This window comes from Sus scrofa, chromosome 14, assembly GCF_000003025.6.
Source record: "Sus scrofa isolate TJ Tabasco breed Duroc chromosome 14, Sscrofa11.1, whole genome shotgun sequence".
Taxonomy (NCBI): Eukaryota; Metazoa; Chordata; class Mammalia; order Artiodactyla; family Suidae; genus Sus; species Sus scrofa.
Window position 1 is genome coordinate 104131616 of NC_010456.5, and position 16719 is coordinate 104148334.

At 38.9% G+C, this 16719-nt stretch overlaps 1 protein-coding gene across 1 annotated transcript in view; it reads left to right on the forward strand.

Moving 5' to 3' along the window:
* The window catches only part of KIF11 (kinesin family member 11), a 51543-nt gene that overhangs the window by 5777 nt on the left and 29047 nt on the right, over nucleotides 1-16719 (forward strand). Inside the window, exons 2-10 of the mRNA XM_003133148.4 lie at nucleotides 267-399; nucleotides 629-726; nucleotides 822-900; nucleotides 1715-1900; nucleotides 2023-2147; nucleotides 5567-5657; nucleotides 6617-6859; nucleotides 9171-9266; nucleotides 11699-11787. Of these exons, the coding sequence (XP_003133196.1) occupies nucleotides 267-399; nucleotides 629-726; nucleotides 822-900; nucleotides 1715-1900; nucleotides 2023-2147; nucleotides 5567-5657; nucleotides 6617-6859; nucleotides 9171-9266; nucleotides 11699-11787 (1140 nt within the window). The remainder of the gene's footprint in view (nucleotides 1-266; nucleotides 400-628; nucleotides 727-821; nucleotides 901-1714; nucleotides 1901-2022; nucleotides 2148-5566; nucleotides 5658-6616; nucleotides 6860-9170; nucleotides 9267-11698; nucleotides 11788-16719) is intronic.

A 16719-nucleotide genomic window follows, 5' to 3' on the forward strand; every position in this document is an offset into this window, starting at 1 on the left:
TATTTTTATCAATTTTGTTAGCATCTACTCCAACAAACTGTCATAATTGTACATACTTTTCAAAACTTTTTTTAAAAAACTTCTAGGAATTGAAATCCTTAAGATTCTGCTCTTGGCTTTTGCAGTATTCTTTAGGCTCCATTTAATCACTGTCAACAATGGTGTAGTAAAACTTCACATTGTTCTTTTCTGAGGTATTAATAAAAATGTCATCAGTACCTGATACCTAACAGATTTTGAATAACCTTGTGTGTTTCTTTTTATAGACCATTTAATTTGGCAGAACGGAAAGCTAATGCCCATTCTGTAGTAGAATGTGACCACGTAAGGAAAGAAGTTAGTGTACGAACTGGAGGACTGGCTGACAAGAGCTCACGGAAAACATATACTTTTGATATGGTACTTACTTCCTAAAATGCTGCTACTTCTTTGTTATTCACTAATGTAAAGATTTCCTAGTATACATATTTTCTCTAGGTTCTAGCATGCAGTTGCAAATTTCATTTGATTCTTTGAGTTGTCAAATGGTTTCTAGTGGGCTAAATAAGTTAATATATTAAAACCAAAATTATTAAAGTAATTTTGAATCTTTTTAAAAAAATAAACCCCCCCCCCCTTTTTTGGATAGGTTTTTGGAGCATCTACTAAACAAATTGATGTTTACCGAAGTGTTGTTTGTCCAATTCTGGATGAAGTTATTATGGGCTATAATTGCACTATTTTTGCGTGAGTGAAACATTATTTTCTAAATTGATGAAAAGGTTTAGATGCATGTATTTGGTTTCTGTTTGTTTGTTTAACACTTTTGTTAATTTTGACAGATATGGCCAAACTGGCACCGGAAAAACGTTTACAATGGAAGGTGAAAGGTCCCCTAATGAAGAGTATACTTGGGAGGAGGTATTTATTGTTTATAACAGACTTGTGTTTCTAAAGTGGCTAAAGTATACTGAATAAAAGCTGGTTGAAGGCCTCTGTCTTGAAATGGAAAAGATCAGTGTATGCATATAAAACACAAAGTTAAGATAAACTGCTACTGTAATAAAATTAAAGAATATGGTATGGTAATTAGGAGAGAGAGGACCAATACATATGGCACAGTTAAAGTGATAAGAGAAGGGCCTATTTAGGACAGAATAATTGGAGCAGAGTATTGTAGGAGAGTGGAATCAGTGGGTTAAGGATTCAGCTTATGTTGGATCCAGTTGCTGTGGCTGTGGTGTAGGCTGGCAGCTGCAGCTCTGATTCGACCCCTAGGCTGGACCCTAAGAAGAAAAAGAAAAAAAGTATACCTAGAAATTTGAGAAACAATTTGTTTTATGTCAGAATTAGGGAATATACTGTTAGGTGAGCCACTTTTCCGATTAAAGTGATGGTATTATTTCTGATGAGAAAAACTGGCAAGGGTTATTGAACTTGGCTTTATAAGTACCTTGGCTTAGTTGGTTTCTGTGTAATGCTCAGGCATGAAGTGGCTGCTGAGAATGACAGATTTGTGGAAGGTGGGAGGAAGAATAATTACTATTGAACAGACTGTTGTAAATGATTTATAAAAGTTGGCTTCTTAAATTTGGTTAGTTTTTTTTTTTTTCCTTGTTTTGACATTCTTATGTTTAAATATACTATAAAAGAGGCCCTTTTTATCTATGTCTTAACTGTTGCAGTAAATGGCATTCATGCTTTATTTAAGTGCTTATGAATATTATAATTTTAGGACCCTTTGGCTGGTATAATTCCACGTACTCTTCATCAAATTTTTGAGAAACTTACTGATAATGGTACTGAATTTTCAGTCAAAGTGTCTCTGTTGGAAATCTATAATGAAGAGCTTTTTGATCTTCTTAATCCATCTTCTGATGTTTCTGAGAGACTACAGATGTTTGATGATCCCCGTAACAAGGTAACTTCAGTCTTGGGAGAATAAAATGTCTCTAAATGTTACAGTTTTATACTTTGAAAAGTCTCTCTCTCTCTTTCTCCATATATAACCAATCTAATGAATGCCATTTAATATTTGGTCAGAGGGGAGTGATAATCAAAGGTTTAGAAGAAATTACGGTACATAACAAGAATGAGGTCTATCAAATTTTGGAGAAGGGAGCAGCAAAAAGGACAACTGCAGCAACTTTGATGAATGCCTACTCGAGGTGAGAAAGCCATTGTCTCCCCCACTACTCCACTCCCTCTTTAAGAAGAATTATGAACTTGGGCAATCAAATTGGGTCAAAGTCAGTGAGTCACACATCTAGACTGTATGCTAGATTGCAGGCCTTAGTAATTGGCTTGAGATTTATAGGGATAGCACCAATATTGGGAAAATGTTGAAAGGAGAACAAAGACAAGCTGAACTTGAGCAGAGTATTAAGTCTTTTTAACCAGAAGATTTCTTTACCCAAATGAAATCGTATGTGGGAGCCCAGATTAATGCAACTGTTGTAGTTGATTTGGCAATGGGAAGCTCAGAGGCTTATCTCCTCAGCCTTAGGAAAATTCTCCTTAAGCACTTTTTTGGAGCCCCTATGGATACTTAGAACACAGTTTGCAAATCGCTGGTTTGAGCAAGGATTAGAAGAACATCAAATAACAATTCCCCCCTCCCACCTTTATTGAGGTATGGATGACAAAAATTGTATATATTTAGGTTGTATGATGTGATTTTTTTTTTTTCCCAAAATGGCTTCATTTTAATGTAGGAAGGCAAATGGTCACTAACACTGGCTTTCAAGGGGAGAAAGGAGCATATTTGTTAGCATCCCTTATAGGATGAATCCCAGACTCCCCAAATGCAGTTTACCAAGTCAGAGGTGATTTTTTTTCTACTCATCTTCGAAGAAATGTCAGAATGTAATTGAAAGAGTTATGGATTAGGAGTTAGATATTTGAGATTAGTTCCAGATCTGCAGTCAACTAAATATGTTACTTTAGGTAAACTTACCTGAATATCATTCTCCCTGAGCTAGAGAAGGACTTTTAGGGCTAGTTCTCATTTTTTTGCTCTCTTACAGTTGGACATTTCTATACTATGCTATAGCAAGTATAACTACAACTCTAAATATGTATGCATTTAAAGAAAGAAGAAGAATAACATAACATCGTAGGGGTATAGATTATTTTATAATTTTAATTAATTTTTCCTATAATAGCTTTCCTTTTTATTTTCCTTTTTCAGGTGCTCCCATGGCATATGGAGTTCCCAGGCCAGGGATCAAATCCAGGCCACATCTGTGGCAATGCCAAATCCTTAACCCACTGCACTGAGCCCGGTATTGAACCTGCACTGCACAGAGACAGCAGAGACTGCACCACAGCAGGAACTCCTAGCTTTCCATTTTTAAAACTTAAGTTATAGGGTTCCCGTTGTGGCTTGGTGGAAATGAACCTGACTAGTATCCATGAGAATGTGGGTTTGATCCCTGGCCTTGCCTCGCTCAGTGGGTTGAGGATCCAGTGTTGCTGCAAGCTCCGACATAGGTAGCAGATGCAGCTCGAGTCTGGTGTTGTTGTGGCTGTGGTGTAGGCCAGAGGCTGCAGCTGTGATTTGACCCCTAATCTGGGAACTTCCACATGCTGCAGGTGCAGCCCTAAAAACAAACAAAACACAAAAAACTTGAGTTATAAACCAATCATAGAATGAAATTTCTGTTTTTCTTAAATTATTGGTTTATGACGTTATTTCTTTTTTTTGTTTGTTTGTTTGGCTGCACCCATGGCATGCAGAAGTTCCCGGGCTAGAGATCAAACCTGTGCTATAGCAGTGATAATGCTGTGTCCTTAACCTGCTGTGCCACCAGGGAACTCCTAAGACTTTATTTAGAATTTAGAGGAATGAACTTAAGAAAATTTCTTTTCTCTAAATTTTTTTTTTTTTTTGGCTTTTTGCCATTTCTTGGGCCGCTCCCGTGGCACGTGGAGCTTTGCAGGCTAGGGGTCTAATCGGAGCTGTAGCTGCCAGCCTACGCCAGAGCCACAGCAACGCGGGATCCGAGCCGAGTCTGCGACCTACACCACAGCTCACAGCAAGATTGTTAACCCACTGAGCAAGGGCAGGGATTGAACCCGCAACCTCATGGTTCCTAGTTGGATTTGTTAAGCACTGCGCCTTGACGGGAACTCCTCTCTAAATATTTTTCTATAAAATATAAAATTCCTATTCTGTAAATTTGAAAAATGTAGGATTTCCTTTTTTTTGATACATAGACTGGAGTAAAGATCTCTTCTTTTGAAAGTATATGATAAAGAGAAGGAAAACATAATTCACTTCTCCAAAATCAGAGTTGACTTCTATTCTCTAATTGTCTTAATTTCATCATCTTGAATTAAGAATGAGCAAACGGTAGGAAAACACGAGAAGCATGTTATAATTCAGATGATAGTTTGTATTTTTCCTTGTGATAGTTAAAATAATTTAAATAATTTTGGAGTTCTCCTGTGGCACATGGATTAAGGATCCTGCATTGTCACTGCAGCAGCTCCGGTCACCCCTGTGGTGAAGATTTGATCCCTGGTCCACAAACTTATGCATGCTGTGCAGCCAAGAAAGAAAAAACACTTTTAAATAACTTTGTAAAAATGATACTTACTGTAAAATTTTCCAAGTAATGTGGAAAGTACAAATGAAAAAGTTAAACATTACCATCTGGCAACCAACAATGACATTAACAATCGTTGATGTTCACCAAATGTCATTGACACAGAAGGGAATGAGGTCTTTGGTTGTCCATATGGTTTTTGCATCTTCCAGATAAAAGCAGAATGTCAGTATATTGCGTAAGATAGACTTTGGAAAACTTTATATTTTAGCTGTGATTCTCTTATAGTGTTTTGGTAAACACTGCTATTTACTATTTCTGCTGTTCAGAGCAAGAAGCTACCTATCTCTGATGATGTTTTCAAAGCAGAGCAATGTCCTTTTAGCACAGCTGACATTCGGGTTTGTAATCTGATGGCTTGCCTGGTGCCGTTTGAATTTATGGTGATGATATATTCCAAGCCGTTCTTATAAATAGATCAATTGCAAACCTTTTCCTCTGACACACCAGGCAGCTGTCCAAATTCAAGTCTTTTAGGCTGTTTTCAGGTAGCTTCTTATTGGGGTCTCCTCTATGGGCAGCAAATACAAGAAAGCAAAAACTTAGCATTATTCTATCCATCCACTGTCTTCCAAAATCTTATTGCTACCCTTTCTGATACTATCTTTCTCTACCCTGGTGGATTTAGATCTTTCTTTGCTGTTTTCAATATTGTATTTATTTACTTTTCTTTTTAGGGCCACACATGTGGCATATGGAAGTTCCCATGCTAGGGGTTGAATGGGAGCTGCAGCTGATGGCCTATGCCAGAGCCACAGCAGTGCCAGATCTGAGCCATATCTGAGACCTATACCATAGCTCACAGCAATGACGGATCCTTAACCCACTGATCGAGGCCACGGATCAAACCTGCATCCTCATAGATACTGGTCGGATTCGTTACTGCTGAACTACAATGGGAACTCCCTTCAATGTTTTATAGAAAGCAAATAATGTTTTGCATTATAATAACTGGGCAACTTGGTCTTGTTTTCTAGTCGTTCCCATTCAGTTTTCTCTGTTACCATACATATGAAGGAGACTACAGTTGATGGAGAAGAGCTTGTTAAAATTGGAAAGTTGAATTTGGTAAGCAGCAACCTTAATACCACTGTTTCATTCTTTCTGATTCCCCCCCACCACCAGCTTTCTTGAGGTATAATTGAAAATAAAATTATGTACTTAAAATACACAATGTGATGACTCGATATTAGTGTACTTTGTGAAATGATTACCACAATCAGGTAAATAAGCATATCCATCACCTTACATAGTTACTTTTTTTTGGTGAGAATGCTTAAGATCTACTCTTTCAGCACATTTCAGTGTAGTTACCATAGTATACATCAGATCCCAGCATTTACTTATGTTAAAACTGAAGGCTTGTAACCCTTGACCAGCATTTTCTTTTCTCCCCATCTCCCTTGTTCCTGGTAACCATCATTCTACATTTTGTTTCTATGAGTTCAGCTTTCTCCCCTCCCATATGTTTTCCCTCTCCCACACCCTGATCCCACATGTGAGATCATATAGTATTTGTTTTACTCTGTCCAGCTTCTGTCACTTAGCATAATGTACTCTAGGTTGATCCATTTTGTGGCAAATGCCAGGATATCCTTTCACATGGTTGAATAATAATTCCATTATGTGCATATCACATATCTTCTTTATCTGTTCATCCATCACTGGGTACTTAGGCTGTTTTCATTCCTTGGTTATTGTGAATAATACATTGAACATGGGGGTGTAGATATCTTTTTGAGATAGTGATTTCATTTCCTTTGGATGCATACTCAGAAGTGGGATTGTTAGGTCACATGGTAGTTTTATTCCATTGTCACATTCTTTATCAGCTCATAGAACAGCTTGAAAGTTGTACTTCCAGACAATGTTTTTCTAGTTACTAGGTTATTAGCTTTGTAGCGGGTTGTTAATTACAGAAAAAATAGTTTACTGGCTATTTAACATATTATGTACAATATGAGAATAAAAGTCTTCTATTCCAAATCCAATAGACTGAGAACTTATTTTTATTTTTAAAATTCAAGGTTGATCTTGCTGGAAGCGAGAACATTGGCCGATCTGGAGCAGTTGACAAGAGAGCTCGGGAAGCTGGAAATATCAATCAATCCCTTTTGACTTTGGGAAGGGTTATTACTGCTCTTGTAGAAAGAACACCTCATGTTCCTTATCGAGAATCCAAACTAACTAGAATCCTCCAGGACTCTCTTGGGGGACGTACAAGAACATCTATAATTGCAACAATTTCACCTGCATCTCTCAATCTTGAGGTAAGCCCTTTGAAAGGTATTCAAAAGTGTAGTAGCTATAATTCTTATTTGACTCTCACATTTTTTTAAAGTTCATCACTTGGCTTCATTCACAGTAAAAAGAACCTGGACATTGCATGTGGATACATAGAGGAGGACACCACTGGAAAAAAAATGATCTTTTTCCTTTGTAGTAGTTTTTGTTTGTTTTGTCTTTTTGGGGCCACACCCAAGGCATATGGAGGTTCCCAGGTTGGGGGTCTAATTGGAGCTGCAGCTGCCAGCCTACACCACAGCCATAGCAATATGGGATCTGAGCCACATCTGTGACCTACACCACAGCTCACGGCAATGCTGGATCCTTAACCCACTGAGCGAGGCCAGGGATTGAACCCAAGTCCTCATGGATGCCAGTCAGGTTCATTAACCACTGTGCCATGACGGAAACTCCATGTAGTAGCTTTTAATCTTAAAAAGATTAGTTAATTACTAGTTAATTACACTTTGCACACAGTCTTCTTTTTTTTTGGTCTTTTTAGGGCCACACTTGTGGCATATGGAGGTTCCCAGGCTAGGGGTCAAATCGGAGCTACACCTGCTGGCCTATATCACAGCCATAGCAACACCAGATCCAAGCCTCGTCTGCAATCTACACCACAGCTCATGGCAACACCAGGTCCTTAACCCACTGAATGAGGCCAGGGATTGAACCTGTATCCTCATGGATACTAGTCAGGTTAGTTTCTGCTGAGCCATGACGGGAACTCCCCTGCTCACAGTCTTCCAAGAAAAGTGCTGTGCTCATTAGCAGTGAACAGTTTAATTGAGTACCTCGGAGTGGGTTAAGTGAATTGCTAGTGTTTTAGAGACAGCTTAGAGAGCACTGAAGATGGCATTGGGTGTGTAGAACAGGTAGGAAAACCAAGAGAAGCAACAAAGATGGTAAAATCTACTCTTATGTATTGGATTATCTGCTTTAAATTGAATTAGAAAAGATCTTATAAGGTCTCTAACTCCTCTCTCATTAAAAAAAAATGTATATCGGGAGTTCCCGTCATGGCTCAGTGGTGAATGAATTTGACTAGGAATCATGAGGCTTGGATCTCGCATTGCTGTGGCTCTGGCATAGGCCGGTGGCTACAGCTCCGATTCAGCCCCTAGCCTGGGAAACTCCATATGCCATGGGAGCAGCCCTAGAAAAAGCAAAAAGACAAAGAAAAAAAAAAGTAATATATATATATTCAAGTTCCCTTGTGGTTCAGTGGATTAAGGATCCAGCATTGTCACTGCAGCGGCCTGGGAACTTCCATATGCTGTGGATGTGGCCAAAAAAATCTTTATTGATATATAATTCACATACCATAAAATTGTATCTAAGTCTAAATATTTTTCTCATCCCAGGAAGAAACCTGGTAACCCATTACTAATCACACCCCAACTGCCCCTGCTCTCAGTCCTGAGTCACTATTAATCTTTTTTTAATCTATAGATTTGCCTATTCTTGGTACTTCTGGAATCATACAATAAGTGTTCTTTTGTGAGTGGCTTCTTTCCTTTAGCATAATGTTTTCACTATTCATCCATGTTGTAACAGGTATCAAAACTTCATTCGTTTTTGTGAATGAATGTTCTCTTGTATGGATATAGGACATTTGTTTATTCATCAATTGATGAAATTCATTGAGGTTTTTTTGTTTGTTTGTTTGCTTGCTTTTTAGGGCCACACCTGTGGCATATGGAAGTTCTCAGGCCAGGAGTTCAATTGGAACTACACCTGCAGGCCTGTACTGCAGCCATAGCAACGCAGGATCTGAGCTGCATCTTGGGCCTGTACCACAGCTCATGGCAATGCTAGATCCTTAACTCACTGAGTAGGCCAGTAATCAGACCCACGCACGTCCTCAAGGATACTAGTCGGGTTCATAACCAGCTGAGCCTACAAAGGGATTCCTTTCATTGAGTTCTAAAATGAATATAAAGCAAAAAATTATTAGATCAAACTATAATAAACTTGAAAAGGAAAAAAAGATAATGATGTTTTGAACAATCCTTTTTCTTTATCTTTCTCTCTCTCTCTCTCTCTTTTTTTTTTTTTTTGGCTGTGCCCTCGCATGCGGAAGTTTCCAGGCCAGGGATCCTTAACTGGATGTGCCACAAGGGAACTCTGCCAATCCTTCTTTTCAAAGGTTGGGTATAGTAATATTAGTGGGTAGATTTTTAGATTTAGATATAACTATAAATTACTACTTATAAGTTATGTATAGTATATTTCGGATAAGAAAACTGCATTATTCTCATATCTTTAGTAATTGGCTTTTTCTTTTCATCACAGGAAACTCTTAGTACATTGGAATATGCTCATAGAGCAAAGAACATACTAAATAAGCCTGAAGTTAACCAGAAACTCACCAAGAAAGCTCTGATTAAGGTAATTGTGCATTTTTGTGGAGTAATAAAATCTTGTTTGACAAATGTGAAAATGAGAAACTGATAGAGATAATTGTTTAAAAAAGTTTTATTAAATTGCCCATGGTAAGGCATTTCATTTAATGATTTAAACTAAATACTCTATATGTTAAAATGTTTTTTCTAATGCTAATAACGTTGACTTTATCGGCTCATGGCAACGAAATTTCAGTTATTTTTATTTAAAAAATTAATTATTTTTAGTTTTAAGGGTATAATTACCATGCATTATGTATACCATACATTAGGATATAATTATCATAACATTCACCCACTGTAAGCCTACCATTCAATGATTTTTATTACATTATGGAATATTCATGGATGCCTGATGGGAGGGGGAGGGTTTGGGAGGGATCGGGAGCTTGGGCTTATCAAACACAACTTGGAATAGATTTACAAGGAGATCCTGCTGAGTAGCATTGAGAACTTTGTTTAGATACTCATGTTGCAACGGAACAAAGGGTGGGGAAAAAAAATGTAATTGTAATGTATACATGTGAGGATAACTTGATCCCCTTGCTGTACAGTGGGGAAAAAAAAGAATATTCAGCATTACCACAATCCAATTTTAGATAACTTTATCACTCTGTGAAGTTCCCCTCTTCCCTCTTTGTAATCAGTAAACTACTGAGTTCCCTTTTCTAGACATTTCTTATAAATAAAATACATAGTATTCACTATTTTGCATCTGCCTTCTTATATAACATTTGGGGCTCATTTATGTTATAGTATGTATCAATAGATTGTTTCTCTTTATTGCTGAACAGTATTCCAGTATATGGATAATATCACATTTTGTTTATCCATTCACCAGTCATAGACATTTGGATTTTTTCCAATAATGCTGCTATGAACATTCATGTACAAGTCTTTGTGTTGATGTGATTTCATTTCTTTTGGATAGATACCTAATGGTTTAATTTCTGGGTTGTATAAAGAGTATTTAACTCCTTAAGAAACTTTTCCAAAGTGACTCTACTTTAAATTTTCATCAGAAGTGCATGAGGTTTGGAGTTCCCGTCGTGGCTCAGTGGTTAATGAACCTGATCTAGGAACCATGAGGTTGAGAGTTTGATCCCTGGCCTCACTCAGTGGGTTAAGGGTCTGGTGTTGCTGTGGTTGTGGCGTAGGCCAGCGGCTATAGCTCTGATTCGACCCCTAGCCTGGGAACCTCCATATGCCGTGGGTGTGGCCCTTAAAAAGACAAGACAAAAAAAAAAAAAGGTGCATGAGAGTTACTGTTTCTCCACATTCTCTTCAACATTTGTTACAGCCTTTTTAATTTTGGCCATTCTAATAAGTGCATAATGTTACTGCACTACAATTTTAATTAGCATTTTCCTAATCAATAATGATATTGAGCATCTTTTCACATGTTTATTATCCATTTGCATATCCTTTTTGTGAAATGTCTGTCTAAATTATTTGCTTCAATTAAGGTATATAGAGTTGTTCATACCTTCTGGATGGATACAAGCCTTTTATGAGATAATTTGTAAATATTTCTTCCCAGTCTAGCTTGTCTTTTCCTTTTCTTGATAGTGTCTTTGGGTTTTATTTGTTGTTGTTGATTTTTTTTTCTTTTTACAGCCACACCTGTGGCATACGGAAGTTCCTCAGGCTAGGGGTAGAATCAGAGCTGCAGCTGCAGGCCTACAACACTGGATCCAAACCTCATCTATGACCTATGCCACAGCTTGCCGCAGTGCTGGATCCTTAACCCACTGAGTGAGGCCAGGGATCAAACCTAAATCCTCATAGAGACTATGTCAGGTTCTTAACCCACTGAACCACAACAGGAACTCCTGTTTTCTTTTTTCAGTTGAAGATTTTATTGAGATAACCATAGATTCACATGCAGTTGAAAGAAATAATAGAGATCCTTTGTACATTTTGTCAAACTGTACGGTAAAGTATCACCTCAGGAATATTGACATTAATAATAGTCCACTGATTTTATTCGCCAGATTTCCCTTGTATTCATGCATTTGTGTTTGGTTAGCTCTGTACAGCTTTATCACGTGTTTAGTTCATGGAGCCACTGCCACAGTCAAGATACTGCACAGCTCCATCACAAGGATTCATATCCTCAATAACATTGATATTGTCCTGTCTTTAGCCAGTGGGTACCTCTTCAAGTGGGTTCTTGATTTTTGCCTTCAGAAGTCCATATTTTTATGAATGCATTTAAAGGAGCTTTGAAAGCTGTTGAAAGACTTTATCCTAAACAGATAAATATTGAATAAAAAGTATGGTATGGCTTTTTAATCATACTTTTTTATGCTTTAAAAACAAAAGGACTAACTTTGTTTTACTTATTACATATCTTCCCCAAACCAAATGGAAAAAAAAATTTAAGTGCTAAATTGAGACAATATTCTCCTTGTGTAGGAATATACAGAAGAGATAGAGCGTCTGAAACGAGATCTTGCTGCAGCCCGTGAAAAAAATGGAGTGTACATTTCGGAAGAAAATTTTAGGTATGCCCGTGGCTATGGAAATGAATTTCTAAGAATAAGCATTTTCTGGTAATAGGCTGTTTGAAATGCTTCCTGTAGGTGCTTCTTTTTTCTTTTTTTCCTTTTTTGGCCACCCATGGCATATGGAGTTCCTGGGCCCAGGATCAGATCAGATCTGATCTGATCTGCAACCTACACACAGCCCTGGCAATGCCAGATTTTTTAACCTACTGTGCTGGGCCCAGAATTGGACCTGGGATCAAACCCGTATCCTAGAGCCACAGAGATGCTGCCGATCCTGTTGGGCCAAGGCTGGAACTCCTATAAATATTTTTGGTTTTAATAATAATAAGTAGTTATGAAACAGTTTAAAAAACTTACATAAATTTTTGTTTTAAAGTAATGATAGACTCATATGAAGTTGCAAGAAGAGTACAGAGGTCATATATATTTACCACCCCCATCCCCCGTTTCCTAAATTGGTTAGTACAATATCAAAACTAGGATATTGACATTGGTACAATATGTGTATAATCCTGTATTATTTTATCACATTTGTAGATTCATTGTAGTTCTGCAATTGAGATATAGAACTGTCCTATCATTGTAAACATCAAACTCTTGCCACCTCTCTGTAGTCATATTCATTACCCTTCTTCCCTAGTGATCCCTAACCCCTGGCAGCCTCTAATCTGTTCAATTTTTTTTTTTGTCTTTTTGTCTTTTTAGGGCCACACCCATGGCAAATGTAGGCTCCCAGGCTAGGGGTTGAATCGGAGCTTTAGCCACCAGCCTATACCACAGCTACAGCAACTCCAGATCCGAGACACTTCTGCGACCTACACCACAGCTCATAGCAACACCTGATCCTTAACTCACTGAGTGGGAACAGGGATTAAACCCACATCCTCATGGATGCTGGTCAGGCTCATTAACGGCTGATCCTTAACCCACTGAGCCAGGCCAGGGATCGAATCCAAAATCTCATGGTTCCTAGTCGGATTCACTTTCCACTGTGCCACGTTGGGAACTCCCTGTTCACTTTTTTAAATTGATTAATGAATTAATTAATTAATTTTGCTTTTTAGGGCCACATCTGTAGCATATGGAAGTTCCCAGGCTAGGGTTGAATTGGAGCTGCAGCTGCCAGCCTACACCACAGCCACAGCAACTCAGGATCTGAGCCACATCTTCGATCTATACCACAGCTCATAGCAATGCCAGATCCCCAACCCACTGAGTGAGGCCAGGGATCAAGCCCAAATCCCCATGGATACTAGTCAGATTCATTTCTGCTATGCCACAACAGGAACTCCTCTGTTCACTTTTTAACCCATGAGTGGTTTGTTCCAAGGAAAACTTCTACTGAAGCTTTATAGGGAAACTACAATAATAACAATAGAGGCATAAGGTAAGTGGGATGCTAAGGATTGTAACTTGAAAAATTTCTGACTGTATTTATCCTTGAGGATATTAAGTGGGTAACTTTCATAGAGCATCTTTAAAATTAACAATGATAAAAGGGGAGTTCCTGTTGTGGCTCAGTGGTTAACGAATCTGACTGGGAAACATGAGGTGTCAGGTTCAGTCCCTAGCCTTGCTCAGTGGGTTGGGGATCTGGCGTTGCCGTGAGCTGTGGCGTAGGTTGCAGACGTGGCTTGGATCCCACGTTGCTGTGGCTGTGGTGTAGGCCGGTGGCTACAGCTCCGACTGGACCCCTAGCCTGGGAATCTCCATATGCTGCAGGTGCAGCCCTGGAAAAGACAAAAAAAGACACACACACAAAAAGAATGATAAAAGGGAGAATTCCTATTGTGGCTCAGCAGTAGTGAACCCAACTACTGTCCATGAGGATGCGAGTTTGATCCCTGGCTTTGCTCAGTGGGTTAAGGATCTATCATTGCTGTGAGCTGTGTTGTAGGTTTCAGATGCAGCTCAGATCACACATTGCTGTGGTATAGGCCAGCAGCTGCAGCTCTGATTCAACCCCTAGCCTGGGAACACTGGGAACATTCATATGCTGCATGTGTGGCCCTAAAAAGCAAAAAAAAAAAAAAAAAAAAAAAAAAAGAATGATAAAAGGTATTTAAAGCTAATTGAAAATAACCCAAAGTATTTTAATATAATCTTTTAACTTTTTTTATAGATGTTACATTATACGATCATTTTAAAAGATATAATAAACTTAATTTTACATTTATTTTCAATTATCATAATGCACTAAATCCTTTTGATTGTTGTCATATGTTAACTTTAAAAATGCTAAAGTTTATATTGTGTGCCATAGGGTATTATATAACAATTCTCCTTTTATTTCTCTTATGTGACTTTAGTTTTATTTGGTTCGTTCATAGCTCATACCCGTTTGACAAAAATATTATTGTAAAACATTTTTGTAGGAGTTCCCATTGTGGCTCAGTGGTTAAGGAATCCAAGCAGGAACCATGAGGTTGCAGGTTTAATCCCTGGCCTTGCTCAGTGGGTTCAGGATCCGGCGTTGCCGTGAGCTGTAGTGTAGGTCACAGACGTGGCTCGGATCCCAAGTAGCTGTGGCTCTGATGTAGGCCGGTGGCTACAGCTCCAATTGGACCTCTAGCCTGGTAACCTCCATATGCCGTGGGTGTGGCCCTAAGAAGACCAAAAAAAAAAAAAAATCCAAAAAACTTTTGTAAATTTTTTTTCTTTTTTTGAATCTACTTTTTAGGGCTGCACCCATGGTGTGCAAGTTCCCAGGCTAGGGGTTGAATTGGAGCTGCAGCTGCTGTTTGCAGCCGCAGCCACAGCCACACTGGATCCAAGTTGCGTCTGTGACCTACACCACAGCTCATGGCAACGCCGATTCCTCAATCCACTGAGCAGGGCCAAGGATCAAACCTGCATCCTCATGGATACTAGTCAGGTTCATAAGCCTCTGAGCCACAATGGGAACTCCCAAAAATCACTTGTAAATTTGCACTTAATTCTTAAACTTGATATTTGTAAATGTTTCTTTTTTTCTGTTTCTCTGGTTTTCATATATACTTCTCGACCATAGACACTAGTGTTTCATATTTTTTTCAAGTGTTTACCTATGTCCTTATTTCCATCATTTTAATATTTTTATACATTAACTCATTCAGTAAACACTGGCTTGGGTTTGATCCCTAGCCCAGGAACTTCTGCATGTTGTGGGCATGGCAAAAAAAAAAAAAAAAAAAAAAAAAAAAGGCATGATGTGAAACAAATTCTTTCTGAAATAGAGGTTATTATATTATAAATCAGGAAAAAATCATAAAAGCTGCAGCCAGCATTTAAACAGGGTAATGAGAGCTCCTATCATGGCTCAGTGGAAACAAATCTGACTAGCATCCATCAGGTTTGATCTCTGGCCTCACTCAGGGGGTTAAGGATCCAGCGTTGCTATGAGCTGTGGTGTAGGTCACAGATGTGGATCAGATCCCGCATTGCTGTGGCTCTGATGTAGGCTGTGGTGTAGGCTGGCACTACATCTCTGATTCAACCACTAGCCTGGCAACTTCCCTACGCCGTGGGTGTGGCCCTAAGAAAAAGACCAACCCCCCCCCAACCCAGAGTAAGTCATTATTTACACCAATGTTTAATAGAACTTTTAAAACTAAATCATTCTCTCTAGCCTGTGTCCACTCTGTGTCTACCTGGCCTGCTAAAGCTACCCAGCATATGTTGTCTACACAGGACATGTGCCTTTACAAGACTATCTATGCCTTTAGGACTAGGAGAGGAGGCTGTTTCAAACAGAAAGTCAAACAAAATGAGGGGACAGAGGGATATTTTCCAAATGAAAGAACAAGATAAAGCCCCAGGACAAAACCCTAATGAAATGAATTTAAGTGATTTACCTGATAAAAAATTCAAAGTAATGGTCATAAAGATGCTCACCAGACTTGGGAGAAGAAAGGAGGAACACAGAACTTCAACAATGAGTTAATAAATATCAAGGAGAACCAGTGAGAGCCGAAGAATATAATAATTGAAATAAAAAATACACTAGAGGGAATTATCAAATGAGATGATGCAGAGAGGAATGGATTGGTGATCTGGAAAACCATGATTTAGTGGCATTCACCAAATCAGGACAGCTAAAAGAAAAGAGAATTTTAGGAGTGTCCGTTGTGGCTCAGCAGGTTAAGAATCCAGCATAGTGTCCGTGAGAAGAGGTTAAGGATCTGGCATTGCTCAAGTTGTGGTGTAGGTGGCAGATGTGGTTCACATCCTGAGTGGCTGTGGCTGAGGCCATCAGCTGTAGCTCTAATTCGACCCCTAACCCTGAGGACATCCATGTGCCACAGGTGTGACCCTAAAAAAAGAAAAAAAAATTTTTTTTTGAATTGAGCTTAGTTTGGAGTTCCTGTCATGGCCCAATGGAAACGAATCTGACTAGGAACCATGAGGTTGAGGGTTCGATCCCTGGCCTTGCTCAGTGGGTCACAGCTCTAGCATTGCCGTGAGCTGTGATGTAGGTTGCGGATATGGCTTGGATCTGGAGTTGCTGTGGCTGTGTTGTAGGCTGGCAGCTGTGTCTCTGATTCTACCCCTGGCCCTGAGAACATCCATATGCCACAGGCACGGGCTTAAGCTTAATTCAAGGGACCTCTAGGACAACATTGAGTGTAAAAACATCTGCATTATAGGGGTCTCAAAAGGAGGAGAGAGAAAGGGGCAGAAAACTTACTTGAAGATATAATGGCTAAAAACTTTTGTAACTTGGGAAAGAAAACATATCTAGGTCCAGGAAGTACAGAGCATCTCAAACAAGATAAACCCAAAGAGGTCTCCACCAAGACACATTACAATAAAGTGACAAAAATGAAAGGTCAATAGAAAATCTTTTTTTTTTCTTTTTTTTTTTTTTTTGCTTTTTATGGCTGCACCTGTGGCATATGGAGGTTCCTAGGCTAGGAGTCAAATCGGAGAGCTACCGCTGCTGACCTGCAC